The sequence below is a fragment of the Sapajus apella genome, unplaced genomic scaffold (genome assembly GCF_009761245.1).
Source record: "Sapajus apella isolate SASKATOON/1434 unplaced genomic scaffold, GSC_monkey_1.0 scaffold37, whole genome shotgun sequence".
Lineage (NCBI taxonomy): Eukaryota > Metazoa > Chordata > Mammalia > Primates > Cebidae > Sapajus > Sapajus apella.
The window spans coordinates 21593189-21619989 of NW_022436977.1; the positions used below are offsets into that span (position 1 = coordinate 21593189).

The 26801-nt window shown below is 45.5% G+C and overlaps 1 protein-coding gene across 1 annotated transcript; it reads left to right on the forward strand.

Annotated features, from left to right (window-relative positions):
* Positions 1-3352: 3352 nt before the first annotated feature.
* Positions 3353-26775, forward strand: TGM7 (transglutaminase 7). The gene is made up of 13 exons (XM_032297152.1): positions 3353-3365; positions 12472-12654; positions 13146-13391; positions 14005-14123; positions 16386-16514; positions 16598-16775; positions 19093-19231; positions 21079-21182; positions 21602-21844; positions 23114-23440; positions 23800-23960; positions 26066-26199; positions 26445-26775. The coding sequence occupies exons 1-13, from the start codon at positions 3356-3358 to the stop codon at positions 26602-26604; spliced, it is 2133 nt and encodes a 710-aa protein (XP_032153043.1). The 5' UTR covers positions 3353-3355; the 3' UTR covers positions 26605-26775.
* Positions 26776-26801: the final 26 nt, after the last annotated feature.

The window sequence follows — 26801 nt, forward strand, 5'->3', positions numbered from 1 at the left end:
TTTGTATTTTTAGTAGAGATGGGGTTTTACCATATTGGCCAGGCTGGTCTTGAACTCCTGGCCTCAAGGATCTGCCCGCTTCAGCCTCCCAAAGTGCTGGGATTACAAGCATGAGCCACTGCACCCAGCTGTCTCCGTGTGTTTCTTATTTCCACCAATAGAGTCTAAGTTGCTTGGGGTTAAAGATCAGCTCATACTTTGTGTGCCTTAAAACATCTAATATGATGCCTTCAACATTACAGTCATTCAAGACTTGTAAACTGAATGAAGAAAGGATGGAAAGAAAGTAAAAGTGGAAATTCAGATACTCAGCCCTATGATGAGGCCCTTAGGATTGACCAAATGGAATTTCTGCAGTTAACCTGGATAATGATATTGTGGTTACTTTTATTTTTGACGTGGAGAAATCCCTTCCCATCTAAGCCCTCAAATAAAAACTGAAAGGTTGAAATAAATAGATAATAAATGAGGTGTGAAAGCTTGTTTTCACAGGGCAAAATTTATTACATCAATAAAGCTATATTTTTAAGTAGGATGGCAAATTGTTTTATATAGAAGTTCTCAAAAAAAAAAAATCCTGTCTTCAAATTACAATATGACTGCAGCTAGGGAAAAAAACCATCTGTGTTCAGAGATAAAAACGGGAATGAGATTTACCAAAATGTATACCCTTCTCTACCATTTAAAAAATTCGATGTTCAGAGGCCAGGTTCAGTGGCTCATGTCTGTAATCCCAGCACTTTCGGAGGCCAAGGTGGGCAGATCACTTGAGGTCAGAAGTTCTAGACCAGCCTGGCCAACATGGTAAAACCCGATCTCTACTAAAAATACAAAAATTAGCTGGGTGTGGTGGCACACACCTGTGGTCCCAGCTATTTGAGAGTCTGAGGCAGGAGAATTGCTTGAATTCCAGAGGCAGAGCTACAGTGAGCAGAGATCATGCCACTGCACTCCAGCCTGGGTGACAGAGCAATACTCCATCTAAATAATTTTTTAAAAATCTGTGTTCAGAAAGGAATCTTTAATTTATGAATTAGAACTCTTATTACAAAAAAATTTGTTTTTAAAAAATCTGCCTTCCTCAAAAGAGCATATGTTCCCACTTTAAAAGATTCTTGGCACCAGTAATCAGGTATTTTTCTGAGCCAAAGTACAGCAATTTTGACAAAATAAAGCCCACAGGGTGCCCAGTGAACACCGGGTAATGAGTGAGTTTAATGTGTTCACCTGATGGTCATTTAATGAATGATCAACATATTAAAACATATTTTAAAAGGCAGAGGATGTGACCAAAAGCTTTGGTTACAACAGGTGTAGGAATTTGTGATGAATGAATCACACAGATTAACTCGGGGAAATAGGGAGCTATTACACAGGTTTGACAATAATTAGTAAACGTGTAAATAGCTTTAAGTTGTTTCTGTCTGCAGCACTTATTCTTTGACCAAACTAAGTTCTTGCTCCAGGAGTGTTGAATGGGCATTTCTCTCTTTAAACTTTGAATGTGGGAAGCACGCAGACACATGTCTGGATCTCTTGCCATGATCTTCCTATTCCTTTCTTGCTTTCTCTTTAAAAAAAAAAGAAGGTTTTTTTCTCTCTAATTAAAAACATCTTACACTCCCACTGTGGAATTTTTTTTTTAATTCAGTACAATATAAAAAAGAAAACACATTCACAATCTCACTGCTCTTAGACAACCACAGTTTGTTACATTTTCTTCCATCTTTTAAAAATGAGTCTATCTGCATAATATTTTTTACACTGTTAAACTGCACTGTTTTTTAAAAAATTATTTTATTTTTAATTGACATGTAATATTGTACATATTAATGAGGTACAGAGTGATATTCTGATGTATTTTGATACGTGTATGCAATGTATAATAATCAAATCACGGTGATCAGCTTATCCATCATCTCTAACATTGATTATTTGTGTTGGGAACTCTCAAAATCTTCTCTTCAGCTATTTGAAAATATACAATAAATTCTTATTAAATACAGTCACCCTGCAGTGCTATAGAACATTAGAACCTAGTTTTCCTATCTAGCTGCAATTTCATATCCCTTAACCAACTTCTCCCTAACCCTGCTCCCACCAACCTTCCCAGCCTCTAAGCACCATTATTCTGCTCTCTGCTTCTATGATCTCAACTTCTTCAGGTCCCACATATGAGTGAGAACAGCTGCACTGTTTTCCTATCCTACTTTTTCCCCTCAGTTAATATCACATTACAGGCATTTCTCCTTGTCACTGGAAACTTTGTCAACTTCATTTTTAATCAGCAGTACTAATAATTTACCATTTCAATGTGCTTTTTCTTCAAGATGCAAAGCTCTCTGGGTCCTGATGGGCTGTGCAAACCTTTCTTCATGACTCTTTTTCTTTTTCTTTTTTTTTTTTTTTAATGGTGAAAAGATATACATATATTTAGAATTAGCCAGCTGGACTCAGTTTAGATGATCCCAATTTTGTTGGCAACATCCAAAGCATCGTAATCAGGAGCCAGTCAAACATATGCCTTCTTCTCTCCAGGCCGAATCAAACCGATCAAGCCTGTTTGATCTGGTGCTTGTTGGCTTTAACATCCACAATGAACACAAGTGTGTTGTTATCTTCTATCTTCTTTATGGCAGACTCAGTGATCAGCAGAAGCTTGATGATAGCATAGTGGTCCAGTTTGTTTCTCCTGGGGGCACTCTTCCGAGGATATTTGGGCTGCCTCCGAAGTCGCAGTGTCTTGGGCCGCTGGAAGGTGGGTGACGTGCGGATCTTCTTTTTTTTTGTGGCTGTGGACACCTTTCAACACTGCCTTCTTGGCCTTTAAAGCCTTCGCTTTGGCTTCGGCTTTAGGAGGGGCAGGAGCTTCCTTCTTCGCTTTCGGCGCCATCTTATGAAAAGGGTCCTCATGACTCTTTTTCTATGACCTTCCTCTTACCCGTCCCTGTTTTAACACACAAATGGTCAGGGGAAGCCAGACTGAGCTGGCTTAGATCAAATCGGGTCCGAAGACCTGAAGTGACAGAGGCACAAGGGAACAGCTTCAAGCTAAGCTTTGCCATCCACATCACCTGGGAGTCTTCTCAGCGCAAAAAGGAGGCCACAGAAACAAATCTCTCAGCACATTTTTACAAGGCTTAAGTCAGAAGCTCCTTTCCTTATGCCAAGATATACCTGGAACAACGGGAAATTTAAGAGGAGGAGTGGGAGGAGGAGGAAGTGGCAGCCCCGCCTGACTCAGGGATGGAAGGACTTTTCTAGCAGGGTGACTGTAAAGGCTCACAAGGCAATTAGGTCTAGAATCGTGCTGCTAACTGGTTGAAAGGCCGCGGCCGACAGGAGAAGGAGAGAGATGGATCAGGGTGAGTACTGGGAATCGACTAACCTTTTCGGAGGTACTAAGTCAAAAGAGGGGAGAAGTTTGGAGAGGGTAGAGGACGAAGGGAAGAGACAGGAGAGACTGAATTGATGATTGGTGGCTCATTGTGCAGTTTAGCTCCTTCTTCCCACTTCCCCATTTGCATTTGGACCTTGGAGCACAAATCCTATGGCCATTTGTTTTCTTTTCTGAAGCAGTGAAGAGCTTTTTCTTTAAAACCTGGCGGTCTGGAATGGCCTTGGGAAGTCTGAAGAGCCCCCAAAAGAGCTTGGCCCCTGCCACCAGGTGTCCTTGGGTGCTTGGGAGGCTATTTCTATGCTCAAATTCTGAAGCTGTTGGGGACCCCTCTCAGACCCTAGACCTCTCCCTCATCCAGCATCTCCCCTGACTCTCAGGGCCTCACTCAGAGCTGCTCCCCCGAGCCCTGAGCTCAGGCCCCTTTCTGGATCTCTTCAGAACCCCTGCTGCTCCTCTACTGGGAGTGAGAAGAACAGGCGCCCACAGGCCAGACCAGCCTGGCTGACGCATGGGGCCTGCCAGGTAGGGCACTAAACATGGGTCATGTATTTCTTTTTTTCTCTTTTTTTTTTTTTTGAGATGGAGTCTCCCTCTGATCCCCAGACTGGAGTGCAGTGGCATGATCTCAGCTCACTGCAACCTCCACCTTCCAGGTTTAAGGGATTCTCCTGCCTCAGCCTCCCGAGTAGCTGGGATTACAGGTGCATGCCACCACACCCAGCTACTTTTTGTATTTTTAGTAGAGATGGGCTTTTGCCATGTTGGTCAGGCTCGTCTTGAACTCCGGACCTCAGGTGACCCACCCGCCTTGGCCTCCCAAAGTGCTGGGATTGTAGGCGTGAGCCACCATACTCAGTCATATATTTCTTACAATAATGTTCTAAAGCACGTATTATGCTCCAGTGGCTGGGCACTGTGTCTCACACTGGGTATGGTGGCTCACACCTGTATTCCCAACATTTTGGGAGGCCAAGGCAGGTGGAGTGCTTGAGCTCAGGAGTTCGAGACCAGCCTGGCCAACATGGCGAAACCCTGTCTCTACGAAAAATACAAAAATTAGCCAGGTATGGTGGCACACGTGTGCAGTTCCAGCTACTTAAGAGGCTTAGACGGGTAGATTGCATGAGCCTGGGAGGTCAAGGCTGCAGTGAGCTGAGATCATGCCACTGCACTCCAGCCTGGGAGAAAAAGTGAGATCCTGTCTCAAACAAAAAATAAATTCGAGATATAAATGGTTTTAAAATGCAGCCAGGGTTTGATAGAGATGGCTCAAGAAGCTTGTCATGTGCTAGATTCCAGGGTACTATAGGGCTATATTTTAGGGTATCTTTTTCCCCTTTACTATCCCCAACTAGAGTAAGTCTAAAACAGTTATATTATTTTTTAAAATTGCATACTCTAATTAAGTAAATAATACACACAAATATATACTTGTTATAAAAAGCTAAAAGTTCACGCAGAATTTTAACAAGCTCAAGTTCCCTTTTACATACCCGTATACTTTCAATCCTGATCCTCTCCCATAGGAAAGCCCCATTAGCATTTAATCAACTGCTTCCAAATAAAACTAGATTATATAAAATGATTTGTTTTGCACAAACAATTTTGTGCTTATATTGTATATATTATTTTATGATTTGCTTTTTAAAAATAATCACATATCTTAAAAATCTTTCCATGTCAGTGCCTATTGATCTATCAAAAATTTGTAATGATTATAATTTTCCATTCTGGGCATATAAGCACAATTTATTTAATGAATTTATTAATTTGCATTAGCTTAGTTTGTTACTATCTCCTATTGGTGGAAATTTAGATTGTTTCTAATATAAACAGTGCTGCAATGATGTCCCTGATGATATAACTTGGCATACATGTGCAAATAGTTTTTATATGTAAGATTTCTAAAAGAATAACTGCTGGATCAAAGCAATATCCACTTTAAGTTTTGATGGATATCAACTGATTGTGTCTAAAAAGTCTATGTAAATGTACACTCTCACCATCAGGATATGAGACAGTCCATTTCCATATGCTCTCAGCAAAATAGGTTATTCTTATTCTTTTAAATATTTTTGAATGGATCAGAGAAGAATCTCATGATTGTTTTAGCTTGCATTTCTTGCAGTTATTATATCAAGAGTGTCTTCTTGATGTTTATAGCCACTTTTATATATTATGAATCGCAATGCTTTGTTACCTAAGGGGCAAAAGACCTAAGATTTTAACTTGTACAGCCAGCTTAAGAACAGTTTTTCCTGCCAGCAGCTATTTGAATTGCTGGGTACTGGGTGTAAATAATCAGCAATATAGTTAATCATGTAGACACCATTACATGAAAATAATGTTTCAAAGAAACACCAGAGTAGTAGGCAATTAACTGAATAATAAGGGGTTCAGAGTCTAGGAAATTGCAGAACAGGGTGACAGATCGAGTGGGTCCTGGAGCTGGTTCTGTCCTGACCTGCTGAGCCACCTGAGGGCTTGTGTCCTCCTTGTCATCTTAGAATGAGGAGGCTAAGAGGGAGCTGTGCTTTTTACTGTGTTGTTTGGAGAAGGCTGGGGGTGGGCAGAATCCCTGCCTGGTTCTCCCACTAAAGAAGTTTCTCTTAGGTCTTTTACTATGTTTTCATTTGAAGAAAGCACAATACTCACTTACTAGGAAAAAAAAAAGTTTGAAAACCCTCAGACCAGTACCACCAGCCAGAAGTTAAGAACTAGGCTCTGGAGTCAAACTGTCTAGGTTTAAATACCAATTTTGCCACTTAATTAAATAGATGACACCGGGCAAGTTACTTAACTTTGCCAATCATCTTCCTACTTATCTGTAACGTGGGGCTGATAATATCTAATTGGATAGTTATAGGGAGAGCAGGAGATGATTCATGTAAAGCCTGGAGTTCCAGAACGCTTAGTTAACATTCGCTAGATATTCAACTATTGTTGCAAGTGCAAACATACCCCTATGTTCTGAAATACTTGGGAAGGATTTTGTGGGGGAGTGGCTGCTGGGTTTTGTTTGAAGAGTGGGTACAATGGAGACACAAAGAGATTGGGGAAGGGCCAGGAGCTGTCAGAGGTAGATACGAGTATGATCTATTTGGAGGCCACAGTACAAGTGAAGCAGTTTGTTTATGGGCTAGAAGGAAGTAAGATTGGAGAGATATGTTGGAACCACGTTGTGGAGGGCTTTGAATGATTGGCTAAGGAATTTGGACTTGAACTTTTAAGTAATAAGACATTTTTATTCTTGCACACTAAAAGAGGCACAAAACACGGCAGTAATCTCATATAGGAATCTCTTCATATGCCCTCACACAGATTATACTCTTTCAAATTTTTTAAGAAGGGAAGAAATGAAAAAGAATAAAGTATTTGTAAAAGTCCTAAAAACGGACAACAATAATGAGAAGTGGAAAGAGAAAAGAAGGTAGAATAAATGCAGAAACAAAGAAGGGCCGGAGGTGAGTCCACCTGGCATTTTGTGGCAGGTGCCAATTCTCTGCCAGCTGCACTAGATAGAATTTGCCCTTTATCGTCTCCACCTGCAGCATTCCGGCCTCCCCACTAGCCTGACTGCTTGGGACTTTGTTGGCAGTTGATTCCTTTAACTGAACCCATTCTTCATCCACCCTAGCTGGGGCTTAGGAATTCCTGCAAGTCAAAATATTTCAATAAGTATTTATTAGCTTGCCACATGCCCAGGGATGCCAGCCCCTTGCACACATAGAGTGGTCCTTCTTTTCCTCTTACCAATACCTCTGTTTAGGTCCTTATGAGCCTTTGGCTTGGTTCATTGTGACAGGGATCTCACTGCCCTTCCCACATCCTTGTCTTCTTCCCCTTTGGTCTGGGATAAATGCCACAGCTGAATTAATCCTAAAGTAAAGCTTTGATCCTGCCACTCCTGCTCAAAAGCCTGCCTTTAGTCAAAGTAGCACTTTGCCTAAATATTCAAAGTAAAAGCTTGGGAAACGCCAAAAAATTTAGAGAAAAATTTCTGATAATTTTACCACCTAAAGATAACCTGTACATACTGATTTTTAGTATTTTCAAAACAACTTCCTTTCTAATGTCTTGTGAATGACTTCTCTCTAATCTTTGCTCCGTTTTTTGGTTGCTATTGATGCCCTCTTTGTTGGAATCAAGTTGGAATCGTCAGATGAGAGGAATCAAGTTTATGTAGCCAACTCCTATTGTAAGATATTTAGGTTGCACTGAACATTTTTATGCTTAATTTTTGTACACAAATTATTATTTTTTTTTCCTTTTTTATTTTTGAGACAGAGTCTCGCTCTTGTCACTCAAGCTGGAGTGCCATGGCACAATCTCCACCAATGCAACCTCCGCCCCCTGGGTTCAAGCAATTCTCTTGCCTCAGCCTCCTGAGTAGCTGTGATTACAAGCACGCACCACCATGCCTGGCTAATTTTTTTTATTTTTAGTAGAGATGGGGTTTCACCATGTTGGTCAGGCTGGTCTCAAACTCCTGACCTTGTGATCCACCCACCTCAGCCTCCCAGAGTGCTAGGATTACAAGTGTGAGCCACTGCACCTGGCCACAAATTATTATTATTAAAAAAAAAAAATCCTAGATGAGAAGTTCATGTGTAAAAGGTATTTATGTTTTAAGTCTTTATTTTGAGATGGAGTCTCGCTCTGTCCCCAGGCTGGAGTGTAGTGACACGATCTCAGCTCACTGCAACCTCCGCCTCCTGGGTTCAAGCGATTTTCCTGCCTCAGCCTCCTGAGTCGCTGGGACTACAGGTGTGCACCACCACAACCAGCTAATTTTTGTATTTTTAGTAGAGATGGGGTTTTACCATGTTGGCCAGGATGGTCTCGATTTCTTGACCTCATGATCTGCCTAACTTAGCTTCCTGAAGTGCTGGGATTACAGGCCTGAGTCACCTCGCCCAGCTGCTTTCTTTTATTTTGTAATAAATATTGATGAATTGTCCTCAGAAAGATGTAACATTTTTTCTTCCCATCAGGGATAGATCTACCCATGACTACTGAATCAAGCAGCAGCATCTTGGCCGGGGCTTGAGCCCTTCTTCATCCTGGCCCTGCTGCTCTCACAGGCTCTGTCCCCTTCCATCTCCTTCATCCCCAGTGCTTTTCTGCAAGATGACTCTCCTTGAACCTCATGCACATGTGTGTCTATCCATTCAGCAAATGTCACCAGGACAGCAGAGATTGTGCAGGTTAAGGGGGCAGGCTCTGGAGATCCATCCTCCCTGGGTTTGAATCCTATCTCTACCCAGCACCTTCCTGTATGTCAGGAACAATATCAACAGCTCCGTTTCAGAGGGGTGGTGAGGACATAAATTATTTCAGACGTGTAAAATGCTCTAAATAGTGCGGGGCATGTGGTAAGTATTCCATGAACGTTACCCTTGCATCTGCCGTTAGGCATCAGGCTCCTTTCTAGGCAGGGGGATCTGCATTTAAAGATGGCTGAGGTCTCTTGCTTTTGTGGAACCAATTCTAGATACTAAGTGCCTTGAAGAAAGTAGAGGGGAGTTGTGATAACAAGTAACCACATGGTGGGAAGTAATGCATCATGCTTGGTGGCTGAAGAAAGCCCCTGTGTAGTAGTTACTGCTGAGCCAAGACCCGAATGGAAAGACGGAGGCATGCATTAGAGCAGGGCTGTCTTGGGTTTGGTGTCAGAGGATATGAGCTTTGCGTCGCAGAGCTCATCTTAGGCAGATAGCTGTTTTAATGTCTCTTTTTTTCTTTTTCTTTCTTTTTTTTTTTTTTTCTGAGACAGAATCTCTCTTTGTCACCCAGGCTGGAGAGCAGTGACACAATCTCAGGTCACTGCAACCTCTGCGTTCTGGGTTCAAGCGAGTCTCCTGCCTCAGCCTCCTGAGTAGCTGGGATTGCAGGCGCATGCCACCATGCCCGGCTAATTTTTGTATTTTTAGTAGAGATGGGGTTTCACCATGTTGGTCAGGCTGATCTCGAACTCCTGACCCGTGATCCGCCTGCCTCTGCCTCCTGAAGTTCGGGGATTACAGGTGTGAGCCACCGCACCCAGCCGTCTCCTTTTTCTTAAAAGGCTGTTAATACATCAGGATATGTTTTGATCCTTTTATACCCTTGTCTTTGTATTAGTCAAATAAGTGCCAGGAGTCTTGTGGCTGGAGCTTAGCTCTCATCTTACTCATGCCATTAACTCCAGTGGGACTCTGGCCAAGTCAAAAAGGCCTTGTGGGTGCTGACATGTTTTTATTAACTGATTCTGCTTGATTTCCTGCTTTGTTAAGTGTTTTCCTGATCCTTTTGGCTTCTTTTCCTCCTCTTGAAAACCCTTCCTTTTGTTGTATAAATCATCGTCTTTTTGATGTGAGAAGTACTTCAGTGGAATGGAATGAAAAAGAAAACCTGAATGCCCAATAGAGAATGAGTTTTCTCCATGGACTGTGACTTGGGCATCTGGAGAGGAAGATGTCTTCCTTCTTCCTCCTCCCCTTTCTTCCCCAAACTAAGGGAAGACTTGCTTAGGGAAAAATTGAGTTGGCTGTCCCTAGGAACTATGGTTTGAGCTACAAACAGCAGCCAGGAAAAGTCTGCCCTGAGTCCTGTTCCCTCCTGTGTTTCTCTGCCTCTTTTGGATCCATGATTATTCAGGATGGGAGTTGTGTATGGGATGGAGAGGCTTTCCGTGAAGACTCCGTAGTCCTGCTATGAAAACTTCAGGCTCAGGAACAAATGAGATGCAACCAGTTTCCAACCAGATCTAGGCCAGCTGCTTTCTGACTTTTAACTATGATCCATGATTTATATCATGACCCAGCTACACGTAAAATTGTCCTTGTTCTTCCTATGTGTGATGCATTGTATGTTTTCTATTCTATTCAATTTTTCTTATTACTTGCCACCTCTCTCTAAATTGATTTCATAAACTACAAAATGAGTTGGAACTGAAGTTTAAAAATTGCTGTTAAATGATCAAAAGGCATCCATCTTAGATCTTTTTCTGAATTTTCTGGTTCTAATAACATATCTATTTAAGTGCCCCAACACATCAAGAGGCTTAACAAATTTGTACCAATTGATCCAGTAATTCACCTTTATTGAATCTGCCTTACAAGATTGTTACCAAGAGGCGGATCAAGGGATCGTTGTGCATATTCTGTTTTTAGCCAGACATTTGACATGTTTATGAAAAACATGAAAACTGGATTTGATTTTAGATTGTGAAGGAAATTTAAAAACACTGAGTTCAGCTTTATTCAAAGATTATATGTAGTTACAGCAGTTGAACAACCATGCCTAAAGAGTTTTTTTTTTTTTTTTTTTTTTTTTTTTTTTTGAGATGGAGTCTCACTTTGTCACCCAGGCTGGAGTGCAATGGAACGATCTTGGCTCACTGCAACCTCTACCTCCCAGGCTCAAGCAATTCTCCCACCTCAGTCTCCCAAGTAGCTGGGATTATAGGCGCTCACCACCACGCCTGGCTACTTTTTGTATTTTAGTAGACAATAGGGTTTCGCCATGTTGGCCAGGCTGATCTCGAACTTCTGACCTCAAGTGATTCACCTGCCTCGGCCTCCCAAAGTGCTGGGATTACAGGTGTGAGCCATGGCACCCTGCCCCAAAGAGTATTTATTAATGGCTCAGTGTTAACATGGAGGTAAGAGCTGATGATACACCACTGACCTCCAACTTAAGCCCTAATTCTTAGGATCAGCTTATTACTGACTACTCAGCTGAAGACTGGAAGATAGTTTAGCCAGTCTGCATATGGAAAAGTAAAACATTTATGTCTGAAAATCAGGATCTATCAACCTGGGCAACATAGGGAGACTCCATTTGTACAAAATGAAAAAAAAATAGCCGGGCATGATAGTGTACAATTGCGGTCCTAGCTACTGGGGAAGCTGAGGTGGGAGGATCACTTGACCCCAGGATGAAGGCTGAGGCTGCAGTGAGCCAGAAGCATGCCATTGCGCTGCAGCCTGGGCCGCAGAGTGAGACCGTGTCTCAAACAACCAACCAAAAAAAGGGTCAAGATAAGTAGGAAAGATGCAAAAACATAAAGAACCTCTGTAGAAGTTCAAAATGCAAACGGCACAAAAACTAGTTGGGAGCAAACATGAGTTTTTCCTTTAGGATGCTGCTTAGCAGTCTCTTCCCAGTAAAATATGTCTCCAGACGTGGCCAAATGTCCTCCAGGGCACAGAATTTCCCCTGTTGAGAACTGCTGAGATAAACTGATGTACTACTAGGGGAAAGAATGAACTTTTGTTGACAGTAAATGCAATACAAACATTGCCAGCAAACGTAGCAAAAGAAATGTAATCCAAGACCTCATGATTTCTACCAGTAAAGAGTAATAATGACCAAGTGATTACTCTGTGCCTGGCACTATGCCAAGGACCTTCCACGGACATCCTCACTTAATGCCCATGTGAACTCTATGAGGTACTAATACAATAGTCTCCATTTTTCAGATGAGGACACTGATGTCTAGGGACCTTAAGGGGCTTGCTTGAGGTCTCACAGCCCAGGTGATAGACCTGGGGCTGTGTCAGTCCAGAGCCCGTCCACTGCCCACTGTGCTATGAGAGTTTCACAACCATATAGCAGGTGTGCGCACACAGGAACCACGCAGTGCCCTCCTCATACACCTAGAAATGGCTGAGAAGCCAGGAATAAGTTAGAAGTGACCCAGAGAGTCTTCAGAATCCCAAAGCAGGGGCTTGCCCTATTGCTGAAGTCTCAGTCTCCAATCAGCCCACTGGCTTAATTCATACAAAATCCTAGTATGTTTATTCTTAGTAGAAGAATAGAGTGACTTTTAGAAAGATTGTCAACAAATAGTTAAGAGCATGCAGCGGCTCTTCAGGGGTTAAGTTTCGGTTAACTGGAGTTGCTTCCCTTTTGGGGATGCAATCCTTGATCATTGTGGCTCCAGGTCCAGACGTGGAACTCACCAGGATCAGCACCTCCCTTCCCGCCAACCCCCTGCACCTCCCAAAAATGACTGAGAAGCGTCAGGGGATGCCTGAGCCCAGGGAGTTGTGGGCGGGCATGACCTGTCCCCTCCACTCCCCTAGTGGCAACCTTGCAGCTCGAGTCTGTGGACCTGCAGAGCTCCAGAAACAACAAGGAGCACCACACGCAGGAGATGGGCGTCAAGCGGCTCACTGTGCGGCGCGGCCAGCCCTTCCACCTCCGGCTGAGCTTCAGCCGACCCTTCCAGTCCCAGACCGATCACATCACCTTTGTGGCTGAAACCGGTGAGTTTCCCCTGCTCCAAGGCCCAGCAGGGTCCCTCAAAATGACAGCATTAACAGTCTGCCTACAGGGCCCCTGCCTTTCCTACTTGAGCCGCCCTCCACTTTCTTGTCCTGGGAGCCCCAGGCCCCTCATGCTCAGGACCCTGTTAGTGCTATTAAGGAGAGATTTGGTCAGCTCGGCAAACCGGGATTGTGGCAGTAACAGCCAACCTGTAGATACACAACAAGCACTGTGCTAAAACTTTACATACATTAGCTCATTTAATCTCCAGGACAAGACTTTCAGGTGATACTATTATGATCCTAATTTAACACATTAAAAAACGGAGGCCTGGGCATCTTAAATGGTTTGCCTGAGGACTCCCAGTGGCAGTAAAAGCCAAAAGCATTAGCAAGTGGTGGGAGAAGGTGACGGTCCTTCCAACCCCCCTGGAATCATATACCACACAGGTTTTTTGAGCTTCACTTTGGGATCATTCTCTCCTACACAGGACCCAAGCCATCAGAGCTGCTGGGGACCCGAGCCACATTCTTCCTCACCCGGGTCCGGCCTGGGAATGTCTGGAGTGCTTCTGATTTCACCACTGACTCCAACTCTCTCCAAGTCTCCCTTTTCACACCAGCCAATGCAGTTATTGGCCATTACACTCTGAAGATAGATATCTCTCAGGGCCAGGGTCACAGTGTGACTCACCTGCTGGGGACTTTCATCCTACTTTTTAACCCTTGGAGTGCAGGTAGGAGCATGCTCACAGCTTGTAATGATAACCTGATCCAATGGGAAGGCTCTGTGAGGTTCTTTGGAAAAAGCCCAGAAAATAAATCGCCCCATAGCTATGCAATATAGTATTGTGTGCTCTCACAAAAATAATCTTTGCAGAGATTTTTAATGGCATGAGCAAAGTATTCATGGTGTGATGTTATGTGAAAACACTGGAATATTTCCTAGTATGATTCTAATTGTATTAAGTATGTGTGCACAGAAAGAGAGTGGCTAGAATACACTAAAATGTAATGGTGGGTGTCTCCGAGTAGTGTGAATGAGCAATTTCCATTGTCTTCTTCCCGCCCGTCTGTATTTTCCAAATCTCTGCAATAAGCCACTCTATAATCAGTCACTTTTACAATCAAGAAAAGATCATTGTTTTTTTAAGGTATACATTGTATTTCTGGCTTCTAGAAAAGCACATAGTAGACCTTTAAGGGGGTCCAGTCTTAATTACTGTTGCTATCAACCCATTGGCTATTCCTCCTGTTTTCCAGAAACATGTTGACTTTACTATTTTTTAATTTCATTACTCTGTTTTTTTGGTTTGGGGTTTTGCCGCCTCTGCCACTCTTAACGCTCAGAGGATGACGTCTACCTGCCAAGTGAAATACTGCTGCAGGAGTATGTCATGAGAGATTATGGCTTTGTTTATAAGGGTCATGAAAGATTCATCACCTCCTGGCCATGGAACTACGGGCAGGTAACACCATTACCCGATGTGGGACTAGGATGGGCTCCTTAAGGCTGGTCCTTACACAACCCTGTTATGTAAGGCTGTTATATTACACAGCCCTCATGGACGGCCACTAACACAGGCAAGGGTGTGAGGTGCTGGGCCAACTTCATATCCAGTGAGAGGGGCAAGGAAGGAAGGGGTGGATGTCTTTCTTGTTTTTGTTTCGGTTTGTTTGAGATGGAGTCTTGCCCTGTCGCCTAGGCTGGAGGGCAATGGTGCGATCTTGATTCACTGCAATCTCTGCCTCCTGGGTCTAAGCAATTCTCCTGCCTCAGCCTCCTGAGTAGCTTGGCTTACAGGTGTCTGCCACCGAGCCTGGCTATTTTCTGTATCTTTGGTAGAGACGAGGTTTCACCAGATTGGCCAGGCTGGTCTTGAACTCCTGACCTTCTGATCCACCTGCCTTAACTTCCCAAAGTGCTGGGATTACAGGTGTGAGCAACTGCGTCCAGCCCCCTTTTTAGTTTGTAACATTTTATTATGAAAACCTTAAAACATAATCAAAGTAGGCTACTGTAATGAATCTCCATGTACCCACCTCTCAGCTTTAATAGTGATCGATGTATCTTGTGTCTGTTTCAATACCAGGTATTTGCAAACTACAGCCCACAGACCAAATGTGGCCTACTGCCTGTTTAGCCCATGAGCTGAGAATAGTTTTCACATTTTTAAATTGTTGAAAGGAATTTTAAAAGAATAATATTTTGTGATGTGAAAATTATATGAAATTCAAATTTCAGTGTTCACAAATAGCATTTTATTGCAACATAGCCATGTTTATTAATTTAGATATCGTCTGTGGCTGCTTGCATGCTGCAATGGCAGAATTGAGTTATTGAGACAGAGACCTTATGGCCTACAAAGGCTAAAATCGTTACTATTTGGTTCTTTACAGAAAAATCTTGTCCATCCCTGGTCTGTACTCCTCTGCTCCACCCCTACTCCTCACTTTACTGCTAGATTTCTTTTTTTTTGAGATGGAGTCTCACTCTGTTGCCCAGACTGACATGCAGTGGTAAGATCTCAGCTCACTGCAACCTCCACTTCTCGGGTTCAAGCGATTCCCCCGCCTCAGCCTCCCGAGTAGCTGGGACTACAGGTGCATGCCATCACACCTAGCTAATTTTTATGTTTTTAGTAGAGACAGGTTTTCAACATGTTGGCCAGGCTGGTCTCCAACTCCTGACCTCGGGTGATTCACCCGCCTCGGCCTCCCAAAGTGCTGAGATTACAGGTATGAGCCACTGTGCCCGCCAATTTTTTTTTTTTGTGGCAAATTACAGATAACATATCATTTAATCCAGTAACACTTCAGCATATATAATCCAGTAATACTTCAGAATATGGTCATGTAAAAGATGATAACTTTCTGAAAAACTTAATCACAATACATGAAAAAAAAAAAAAACGAACAGTAATTCTTTAACCACATCAAATATCCAGTCAGTGTACATAGGGGGACCTTGGCTCTGGGAAACGAGTCCACTCTCAACCCCTGAAGGTGCGTTTTCTCTCTCCCTCCCACTGCCACCTCAATCCTGTCCACAAACTCCAGAAGGGAAGAGGTGGCAGAAGCCTTGCTGAGGAGAGCACATTTTCCCCATTCTCCAACCATGGCGACCTGTGACCCTCTTTGAAACTGAGAAAAATACCTGTGCATTTGGCAGCCAAAGTGTTGAGACAAACATTGTGCATGTCTATCCTGAGCCTACCCTGGCTCCTCCAGGGCACACAGCATCCACTCTGAGCTCCTCTACCTGGTTTCAAGACTGGCATGCCTGGCCTTACATTGATCTCTAGATTTTTTCTGCTCTGATCTTTTCCCTGCTCCTTCAAGTCCTCCAGATAGGCGTCTAAGTCCTTGATGCCCACCATGCTCAAATACCTCAGGTAAATGTCCCCACTCTCCTCTCTTCCTGTTCACCCAATCCAGCAAAGTCCATTGGTACCAAAACCTTCTCTCATCTATTCAGTCAACAGGGTTCTCTCCAAATTCTATTTCTATTTTCCGTCAGACCAACACGGTTTAGTTTTTCAGAATTCCAAACCTAATACATTCCCAATTTGATTTACAAGTTCTTCAAAGACAGGACCTTGTCTTATATTTAGTGTGCCCCCCTTACATCCCCATACACATGCCATCCCCAAAAGTCTGTTAGTGACTTAAAGTTTCAGAATTCTAGACATTTGCTCTTCTCTTTTTTCTCCCTCAAAATCACTTGGAAGTTTGAAGAGGACATCATAGACATTTGCTTTGAGATCCTGAACAAGAACCTGTATTACTTAAAGAACCCGGCCAAAGACTGTTCCCAGAGGAATGACGTGGTGTATGTGTGCAGGGTGGTGAGTGCCATGGTAAGGATGGATGCTTCCCGCTGTCTGAGGACAGTCTGAGCTTCCCCGGGCACTGTGGAAACCTACCTGTCTGTCCTGTGCAGATCAACAGCAATGATGACAATGGCGTGCTGCAGGGGAACTGGGGTGAGGACTACTCCAAGGGGGTCAGTCCTCTGGAGTGGAACGGCAGCGTGGCCATCCTACGGCAGTGGTCAGCCAGGGGCGGGCAGCCTGTGAAGTATGGACAGTGCTGGGTCTTCGCATCTGTTATGTGCACCGGTGAGCAAAAGATCACTCATGTAGACGTGTGATTACTTGCCCATGGCCCCACAGCTGGGGGTGGTGGGCACCCAGGCCCTGAAGCAGCACACCATACAGTCTCAAGGGATCCTGTGCATTTATGTGAGAGGGGGGTTGACCTGTGGCAATCAACTGCACAGTATCCTTGATGGAGCAGTCAGACTATTATAACTGTCACCTGGATAGAGGAGCTTGTAGTCCTGAAGCAGAGACCAAATGGCTTCTTTCTGCCACCTGCTCTGGCATCTCAGCTTGAGGCGAGCCTGGCATGGGGGCAGGTGCAAGCAGATGGCATGAGATAGCTGACCTCACCCATAGGCAGATCTCTTGCTTCACCAAGAGATCCTTGAGCAGTTATCATTACAGACTTTCTGCTTTGGTGACTACCCTTAAAGAATATCAATGTTTTATGCAGTATCAGTTATTACAATTCAGTGCAAAGTTGTTGAGCAGATTATCTGTGAAGATGAGAGGAAGATGGAGAATGCTGAGGTGACTGCCTGTCTCACCCTTGCAAGGCCAAAGTGCCTTACACAGGCCTGTCCTGCTACATTAGGGAGTGGAGCCTGATCAACGTTTGCTGAACTAACAGGGTGACTTTGAGTTGAGGAGAATGAAGAGGACAGAGACAGGTGCCAAAGACAAGAGCAGAGACTTTTTGGAGAGGGGTGGCAGAGCCTGGCAGTTATATATAAGTGCTGCAAACACAGAGGAGGTTTAAATCTGAGTGTTTGAATCCAGTGACCTCACTTTGCTCAGGTGTGAAATGGGGCTGGGACTATTCTGGCATTCAGTATTCCCAGTTGTCCCTTGGGCTGAGAAGTCCCCAGGCTGTGGCCAGGTAGGTGTTACTGAGGAGGCCTGGGATGAGTAGGAGAAGGATGAGGTCCACCACCCTGCTCCACTTCCAAGCCTCTCCCCACTTCCAGGCCCTTGAGTTCTGGGGCCACTGTGCACTGGGGGAGCTGCCCCTGCCAAGCTTCTTCTGGCCACTTGCAGTCCAGGTGCTGCTCCCACACCTGCTATGGATCTGTGACAAGCCCAGGAGCTGTGCTGTGAGTGGACAGGTGACTGTAGAGAGTCAGCCTTTTTGGGGGCTCTTCAGAGAATCCAAACAAATGGATTGGATGCTCTCAATAGTCCTTTTACTTTTCAAAGCTGTGTAATCCTCCTGGCAGCCTCAGTGGGCATTGTCTGCCCCTTCTGGGAGGGAGAGGAGTGGGATAAACCTCTCCGAACTCCTCGCCATGCTGGCAGATGTCGGGATGCATGTCCCCCCAAGTTCACACTTGGCCCTTGCTGGCTCTTGACTTGACTTCATCTGGCTCTGGGCAGGCAGGTGTGTGTGTGTGTGTGTGTGTGTGTGTGTGTGTGTGTGTGTATGTGTTGGGGTAATGTCTACACTTTGTGACTCGATTTGTGAAATCTTAACTCAGTTTTTAAAAGCCTTTATAGCAGTATCATGAGAAGCCACAAGAGGGAGCTGCTGCCTTGTTAAAGATGGTTGCTGCCTCCGGTTTCCCCTTGTCTCTGCTGACGGCTTCCATTGTCTCTAGAAGTCTATCTTGTCCTTCTATCCATTCTCTAATTTCTTTCATATCTCCCCCCTTATCTTTTCATACCACCTCTTATCTTTAAGTAGAGTTACAGATCCCAAATTTCAGAACTAGGGTGGGAGGAGGGAGAAGAGCAGAAAAGATACTGGGTACTGGGCTTAATACCTGGATGATGGAATCATTTGTACAGCAAACCCCTGTGACACATGTTTACCTATATAACCAACCTTCAGGTGTACCCTCAATCCTAAAATAAAAGTTAAAAAAATTTTTGGAACTAATAATCGTTTGGTTAATTTTGTTAGACATGAGGTTACTAAGGACAAGAGAAGTTAAGCAACTTACCAAAGTTCACACAGCTTTTCATTTGAAAATAGCTAAGCACGGTGCTAAAAATTTAAATTTTTTCTTTCTAGTTATTAAATGTTTTAGGTTCTCTGTTTTTAACTTGGAAAGCTGCTTAGTGGAAAGACTGCTAAATGATAAAATGGATTATTGTTAACTGTTGTTTTAAGTGATCCTCAAATGATTCCTTTCTCCTTGTGGGATGTTGACCACTGATGGGGAAGCAGGCTCTGGGACTGGGTGTGGTTCTCTGGGAATAAAGGAGTTACTCAGGTGGTTCCGTAAGAGTCTTGGCTTTCTCTCCTCCAGCTTGAAAGTTAGAAATTATGCATGGAAAACCAATAATTCTGCCTAGATGAACTCAGTGATTCTCTATACTTTATTTTTCTCTTTAGTAATGAGATGCTTAGGTGTTCCAACTCGTGTTGTTTCCAATTTCCGTTCCGCACACAACATGGATAGGAACTTGACCATCGACACGTACTATGACCGAAATGCAGAGATGCTGTCAACTCAGAAACGAGACAAAATATGGTGAGAGGCACTGTCTTGAACAGATCTCTGCTCTGTCCCAGGGAAAGCAGGAAAACTTTGATCTGGTTCTCTCTGGCTCTTGAGGCAATATTGCAAGATTGCCCAGAACATTGCTGCTGATACTCAGAGAAGAAGAGAATTCCCCAACCCAGGAGGTTGTTCTGGTTAATTACATCATCAAATTACACTCATTTCAGAGATAGAAAACAATGGGATAACATTCTGAGGCCTCAACCAAATGACTAGCTGGGTGTCTTCTGAACACTAACCTCAAAAATCTTTATTCATCTTCCTCTTCCTTCTCTGAGTCTCTATTTGTACCATTCTATTTTCCAAGAAGTCAGACAGAGCCTGGACTGGCTGCTTCTGTAGACATCTTCTTGTCTCTCTTGACTTCTTCCTCTCCCCACCCCACTTGCTTCTGTGTGCATGTGTGTGTGATCTCTGTGGATCCCTTTATTTGTGTATCTTTGGTGTCTTTTCCTGGTTCTTATGTCTTTGGCTCTACCCCCAGATCTGGTTTCCTGTTTTTTCTTTTCCAGCCTTCCAGCCAGTTTCCAGGTAAGACTCCTTTTTTTTTGAGATGGAGTCTTGCTCTGTCACCCATACTGGAGTACAATGGTATGACCTCAGTTTACTGCAACCTCCACTTCCTGGGTTCAAGTGATTCTCTTGCATCAGCCTCCTGAGTGGATGGGACTACAGGCCCCAACCACCATGCCTGGGTAATTTTTGTATTTTTAGTAGAGATGGGGTGTCACCATGTTGGCCAAGTTGGTCTCAAACGCTTGACCTCAGGTGATCCACCTGCCTCAGCCTCCCAAAGTGTTGGGGTTACAGGTGTGAGCCACCGCACTCAGCCTCCAGGTGAGACTCTTTGAGTTGTGTGAGAACTAGCTGCTGTCCTAGGAGTCCCCTACCTCTCTGAGCTTCTATTTCCTTGTCTGTAAAATGAAGATAATGTCGACTTCACAAGATTGCTAGGGTGCAATGAGATCAATGCTGGTAAGGAGGGTTTTTCAGCCTGGGATCCACAGTTAGACTCCTAAAGGGCTGAATCATCTCTGATTCAGGAAGTAGTGGTATATCTGAGAATATGTAACTTAGGTACAGTTCTGTCTTTGAATGCATGTCCTGAGTCTAATAATGAGGAAATGTCAGACAAGCCCAAAATGGGGGCCGCTCTGGTTTTAAAAGATAAATAAATAAAATAAAGACTGTTTTCATTAAAAGCCCAGAATGCACCACTAGGCAATATCTCCATGAAACAAAACTATATTTGTACCCCTTAAATTTACAAAAAAATAAAAAAAGAAAGTGAGAGAGTGTTTTAAAACCCCAGTGTAACAAAAGAAAGGTGGAGGAACTGTTCCAAGATCAAGGGGTATGAGAAGCTGCGCAGCTGAATGCAGTGTGTGATTACAGACAGCATCCCGTGCCACGTGGGAAAAGAATGCTCTAAACCACATCATTAGGTCAACCGACAACATTAAAATGTAGACAGTAAATTAGATAAAAGCATCACATCAATATCCAATGTGCTAGAGTTGATGAACTATATAGGGGTTGAGAGATCTCTATTCTTAGGAAATAAACACTGGAGCGTAGATGTGTAGATATCTATTCATATGTCCACACTGAAAGAAAAAAAATGGGGCAAAATGTTAACAGCAGATGAATTGGGTAGATGGATGTTCTTTGTACTATTCTTGTGACTTTTAGTACGAAATTACTTCCTAATAAAAAGCAAGAAAAAGAAACAATGATATAAATCACTCCCTGTAGTGCCTGGTACCTGGCAAAACCTCAGCTAACACGAGTCCTTGTCTCCTTACTCCCTCCTGCAGGAACTTCCATGTCTGGAATGAGTGCTGGATGATCCGGAAAGATCTCCCGCCAGGATACAACGGGTGGCAGGTTCTGGACCCCACTCCCCAGCAGACCAGCAGTGGTGAGTGACGACCACCAAGACGGGCCCTGGCTCTGTGAGGAGGCAGATTAGGGTGGCTGGCCATGGGGGCAGGAGGCCAGGGAAGAGTAGCGTTTTCCACTGCGCCCCATTCCTGAGGTCCCAGCTGTCGCAGCTTCCGATCAGGAATCTAACTCTGCCATTGACAGCGGTGTCACCTGGATGGGTCACTGGGCCTCAGTTGTTTTCTTAGTGTGAAGTGGAAAAGCTGATGATGAGCGCTGCCACTTCACAGGGTGGCTGTGAGGGTCAGATGAATTAATGGGAACAAAAGTACTTGGTAAACTGGAAGATATCCCAAGAGTGAGGGTCAGCAGTGCCACTGCCCATCCCACCTCCACCTCCCACAGCCACAGCCAGCTGCCCCTGGCCCCCATATCAGTAGCCTGTTGCCTCCACAGGGCTGTTCTGCTGTGGCCCGGCCTCTGTGAAGGCCATCAGGGAAGGGGATGTCCACCTGGCCTATGACACCCCTTTTGTGTATGCCGAGGTGAACGCCGATGAAGTAATTTGGCTTCTCGGGGATGGCCAGGCCCAGGAAATCCTGGCCCACAGCACCAGTTCCATCGGGAAGGAGATCAGCACCAAGATGGTTGGGTCAGACCAGCGCCAGAGCATCACCAGCTCCTACAAGTACCCAGAAGGTGCCAGGCTGGGAATTTGGGGAGAGGGCTGGTTTAAACTTCTTTGTGCTACCCCCTAGCTGGGATGGCTCCAAGTTGAAAGCGTCACCATCTAATCACCTCTTCCTCATGGCAAACTCCTAGGGGTTCTTCCTGGACCCCAGGCACATGACCCTTGGGTAGGGTTACCAGCAAATAAAAAAACAGGATGCCCATTCAAATTTCAATTCTGGGTAGATTCAGATAAACAAATATTTTATTTGTGTATGTCCCAAATGTTGTATGTGACATACTTATTCTAAAAAGTATTCACTGTTAATCTGAAATTCAAAGTGGGTATGATTTTTAATATATAAGTAAGTTCCAAATATTGCATGGAACGTACTATACTAAAAATCATTTGTTGTTTATCTGGAATTCAAATGTTGTTGGATGTCCTGTATTTTAACTCCACCCAGAGTGGTGTCACTGTCTCCCTATGTCCATGGCAGGAGGGGTGGTAGCGAGGGGAGTGGTGAGGTGGGAGGATGGGCCCCGGGGCCTGTGGATGGGGTGGACACACCCATGGAGGGCGCGTGTGTGGAGTCAGGCTGCCTGAGTACTAAACAGGACTCTCCCGTGCTCTGTGTAAGCCTGGACACAGTTTACCACCCCTGTGCCTCCATTTCCTCATCTGTAAAATGGGATAACAGTCCCTTGGAGGGCTGTTGTGAGGGTAAATGAGTGAATTCATAGAAAGCACTGGGAACAGTGCCTCTGGCACATAGCAACTGCTGTAGAGAAGTCCACAGATAGGAGTAAGTTCAGGTTAAGCCTCTGTGTTGAGTAGCCCCCATAGGCAAGAGATGAAGCTCTTTTGTTTATAAGTTTCGAGCATATATTTTAGCTGGAGGGATACTGGTCCAGGAGAGAAGCCTCTGGCTTCATGACGATGATGACAGTCTCTCCAGCAGACCAGCGGTGGTGAGTGAAGACTACCACTGGTGGTGGCCATAGTGATGGCAGAGAACAGTGCTGAGTGCTTGCAGCCAGCAACTCACTTAGCCTGGCTTTTTTGGAATCCCTTATAAGGAAAGCAGATATTATCCCTGGGTTACAGATGACAGAACTGAACTCTTAGAGATTAAAGGACTGAGACAGAGCAAGGATTTGAACCCAGCAAGTGGTACCTCAGTTGCGCCACTAGGCTGCCTCCCTGAGCTGCTACTCCTGTGCCTTATTGTCCCAGGAAAGTCACCGGTCCTCTCTACCCCTCTCCATGCTTGCCTCTCCTGCCTCTCCCTCCTGCAGGATCCTCTGAGGAGAGAGCTGTCTTCATGAAGGCTTCTCGGAAAATGCTGGGCCCCCAAAGAGCTTCTTCGCCCTTCCTAGATCTCCTGGAGTCCAGGGATCTTAGGAATCAGCCAGTGCAGCTGCAGCTTCACCTGGCCAGGATGCCCGAGTGGGGCCAGGACCTGCAGCTGCTGCTGTGTATCCGTAGGGTGCCAGACAGCACCCACCCTTGGGGGCCCATTGCACTGGTGGTGCGCTTCTGTGCACAGGCCCTGCTGCATGGGGGTGGCACCCAGAAGCCCCTCTGGAGGCACACGGTGCGGTTGAACCTGGACTTTGGGAAGGGTGAGTGTGAGGCAGGCCTGAGAAGCCACCTACGGGAGGGGAGCTGGGGGGCCATGAATACAGTGGGGCGGGCCCAGCCCTATCACACAGAGACGCCCTCCTTCAACACACACACATTCCAGGTGGTGAAGCTGCCAGCTGTTGCACTTCTGATGCCACCCCACCAGGTGAGCCGGAGAAGTGAGCCCTGGGGGCAGTGTGTGCCTGGTGGAACACTGTCCATCTCTTTCTCACACACACACTCACTCACGCTTTTACCTCTCACATAAAAATTCTAATTTTTTCTCTTTCACATCTACAGTCCCCCCTCTCTCTCTGCCCCATGTCCTGGACTCATGGTGTCTTTTGTATGTGCTTAGAGACACAGTGGCCGCTCCTCCTGCCCTACAGCAATTACGGAAACAAGCTGACGGACGAAAAGCTCATCCGTGTGTCTGGCATCGCTGAGGTTGAAGAGACAGGGAGGTCCATGCTGGTCCTAAAAGATGTCTCTCTGGAGCCTCCCCACTTGTCTGTTGAGGTAGGTGTCTGGACACAGGTCGGGGCTCAGAGGCTCTCAGACTCACCCAATCCAGGGGCTGGGACAGCCAGCAAGACACTGTCCCCACCTCACACACCACACTGATGGCTTCAGCACAGTGTGGTGTGGTCTTGTGCTCTGTATCAGTGTGGGGTGGGGCCTGAAGGCTTCTCAAAGGAGGTACTATTTTTCAGAGGATGCATAGGAAGCTGTATAGAGAAACGAGATGGCTGTGAAGGCATTTTAAGTAAGGAAATCATTTTGCAAAGGCACAGAGACAGGAGAGGCAGTGACTACGAGATGGAGACGACAGATTTAGAGACTCCACAAAGTCAAATTCAAACAGTGAACACCAGCTAAGTGTGGTGGCTTAGCTCTGTAATCACAGTGCTTTGGGAGGTCAAGGCAGGAGGATCTTTGAGCCCAGGAGTTCAAGACCAGCCTGGGCAACATAGTGAAACCTTGTCTCTTCTTAAAAGTTTTTAAAAAGTTAGTTGATGTGGTGGTGCATGCCTCTAGTCCCAGATCCGAGGGAGGCTGAGGTGGGAGAATTGCTTGAATCTGGGGAAATCAAGGCTGCAGTGAGCTGAGATCATGCCACTGCACTCCAGCCTGGACAACAGAGTGATACTGTCTCAAAAAAAAAAAAAGGTGAATATTGACAAGATTGAGGTGACAAAGAGTGAAACAAATGAAAAATGAGCTTCAGAGTTTGAGTTCAGATGCTTGAGTAGCCAGCAAGGCCATTACACAAAGAAGGAATTTCAGGCGAAGGAAGGGCAAATGGAAGAGTGTGGGCACGTTCCCCATCTCCTGCTACCAGAGTTTCCTTCCCTAAAGCCTCGTTTCCCCACCTGCCCCTCCCACTCGGAAAGACTTACCCACTGCCTAGTCCAAACCTGGCCCTGTACTTGGAGGTTTCCCCAACAGCACCCCCCTCCCCACCCCAAATGAGAACTGGGCAACTCTGGACCATAAATCAGCTGACATACCCTCCAGTTTTCACCTGAGCACATTGTCAGGCTGTCAGCCAGCTGACGCCATGCAGCCTCTGTGCTGGGGCAAAGTGTGGACAGAATTGCAAGCGCAGCCGCAAGCCTGGGGCTGCAGCCAGGGCCCTGCCCTATACCTGAAGCAAACATGGCAAATGCCAAGTCTGTTGCTAATTGGTCCCCATCAGTAAGGGACCTGAAGATGACAGTTATTTTAACCTGTTCTACTTTGACACCCTCATTAGGGTGCAAGGGAGTTGGTATTTTTGCCTGGACCACAGACAAGTCAGGTATGTTTTTCCTTTTCCCTGAGTCTCTGGCCCAGCCAGGACAAGACCCTAGTATGATGTGGGTGGTCAGAGCTCATTTCAGTTCAACACGTGTTTACTGATGTCCGTCATCTGGCCGGCACCATTCTAGGCACAGGGACTCCAGAAACAAGTAGGGAGGATGCCTGCCTCCCACTCACAGGCCACAGTGGTGTTGCGCCGTGGCACAGCAGTGAGCACACCTGGAAAAACTTGAGTGTATGCCCTGCTGATGTTGATGAAGATGCAGCAGTGTGGGGAAAGATCCTGGGCTAGGGTCTGGGACATCTGGGTCAGGTCCTGACTCTGCCATTACCACATCGTGGGACCTTGGCCTCATTATTTCCTCTGTGATGAATGTTAAGGGCAGAATGACATCACTGATGGCACATAGGTGGCACATATGACACCACTTCCTTATCCCACACCTGTGTTAGACACGAATCGATTGTGATCTTTTGTCCTCAGGATCCTTCTAACACAGCCTTCCTAGTAGCCACCACCCACCCACTGGAGCTGGCACTTCTGTTGACATCTTGTGGGCATCTTGAACTAGATGGTGGGGAGGGAAACAGGTTTCAGCTTGGTGGCAATTTCTGATTGGCGGTGGCTCCTTGGAGTATTGTGACCTAAGACAGGTGTTTGTATGTGCTCATCTCAAACACTCTCAGCTCATATTCATAGCATGTTAGCCCTAAGAGGCAGTTCCTGGTGGTCGCCAGGGACCTGGAGTTGGGGGTTAACTGAACCAGAGTGCAGAAGTGAGGCCAGTTGCGCACGGGATTGCTGACTTCTCTCCGCACAGGTGTCTGAGAGAGCTGAGGTGGGCAAGGCACTGAGAGTCCACATCACCCTCACCAACAACTTGATGGTGGCTCTGAGCAGCTGCATGATGGTGCTGGAGGGAAGCGGCCTCATCGATGGGCAGATAGCAAAGGAGTAAGTGACGCTTCTGCCCACCTCTCCTGTGCTGGTCTTGGATAAGCGTTGCCCCGTGGCATCACAGGACTCTCCTCAGTCTCCTGTGCAGTGCCTCTCTGCCCCCACTTTCTCACCCTCCTCAGGAAAGGCTGAGCTTAGAGGTGGTGGCTAGTAGGAGCTTCTTACCCATCCAGAGGGGAACTGATCACCCTCCCCACAGGCAGGACTCCTCAAGGCTCTCATAGGCCCTTTCTGACTTTCAGCCTTGGGACTCTGGTGGCTGGACACACCCTCCAAATTCAACTGGACCTCTACCCCACCAAAGCCGGACCCCGCCAGCTCCAGGTTCTCATCAGCAGCAATGAGGTCAAGGAGATCAAAGGCTACAAGGACATCTTCGTCACTGCACCTGGGGCTCCCTGAGCCCCGCCCTGTGGCTACCCACCCTGTCATCCCTGCCCCGCCTTGCTCCTTTCTAATCCTGACCCTGTCATTATGGCTCCATCTCTATCCTCTCTCCAGTCTGTCTGGGAGTGAATGAAGCTCTGTTAAAGATGCTTTGGGAAGAGACAATAAAGACATCTTTATTGATCACTGGCATTCTCGAGCCACTTATTGCT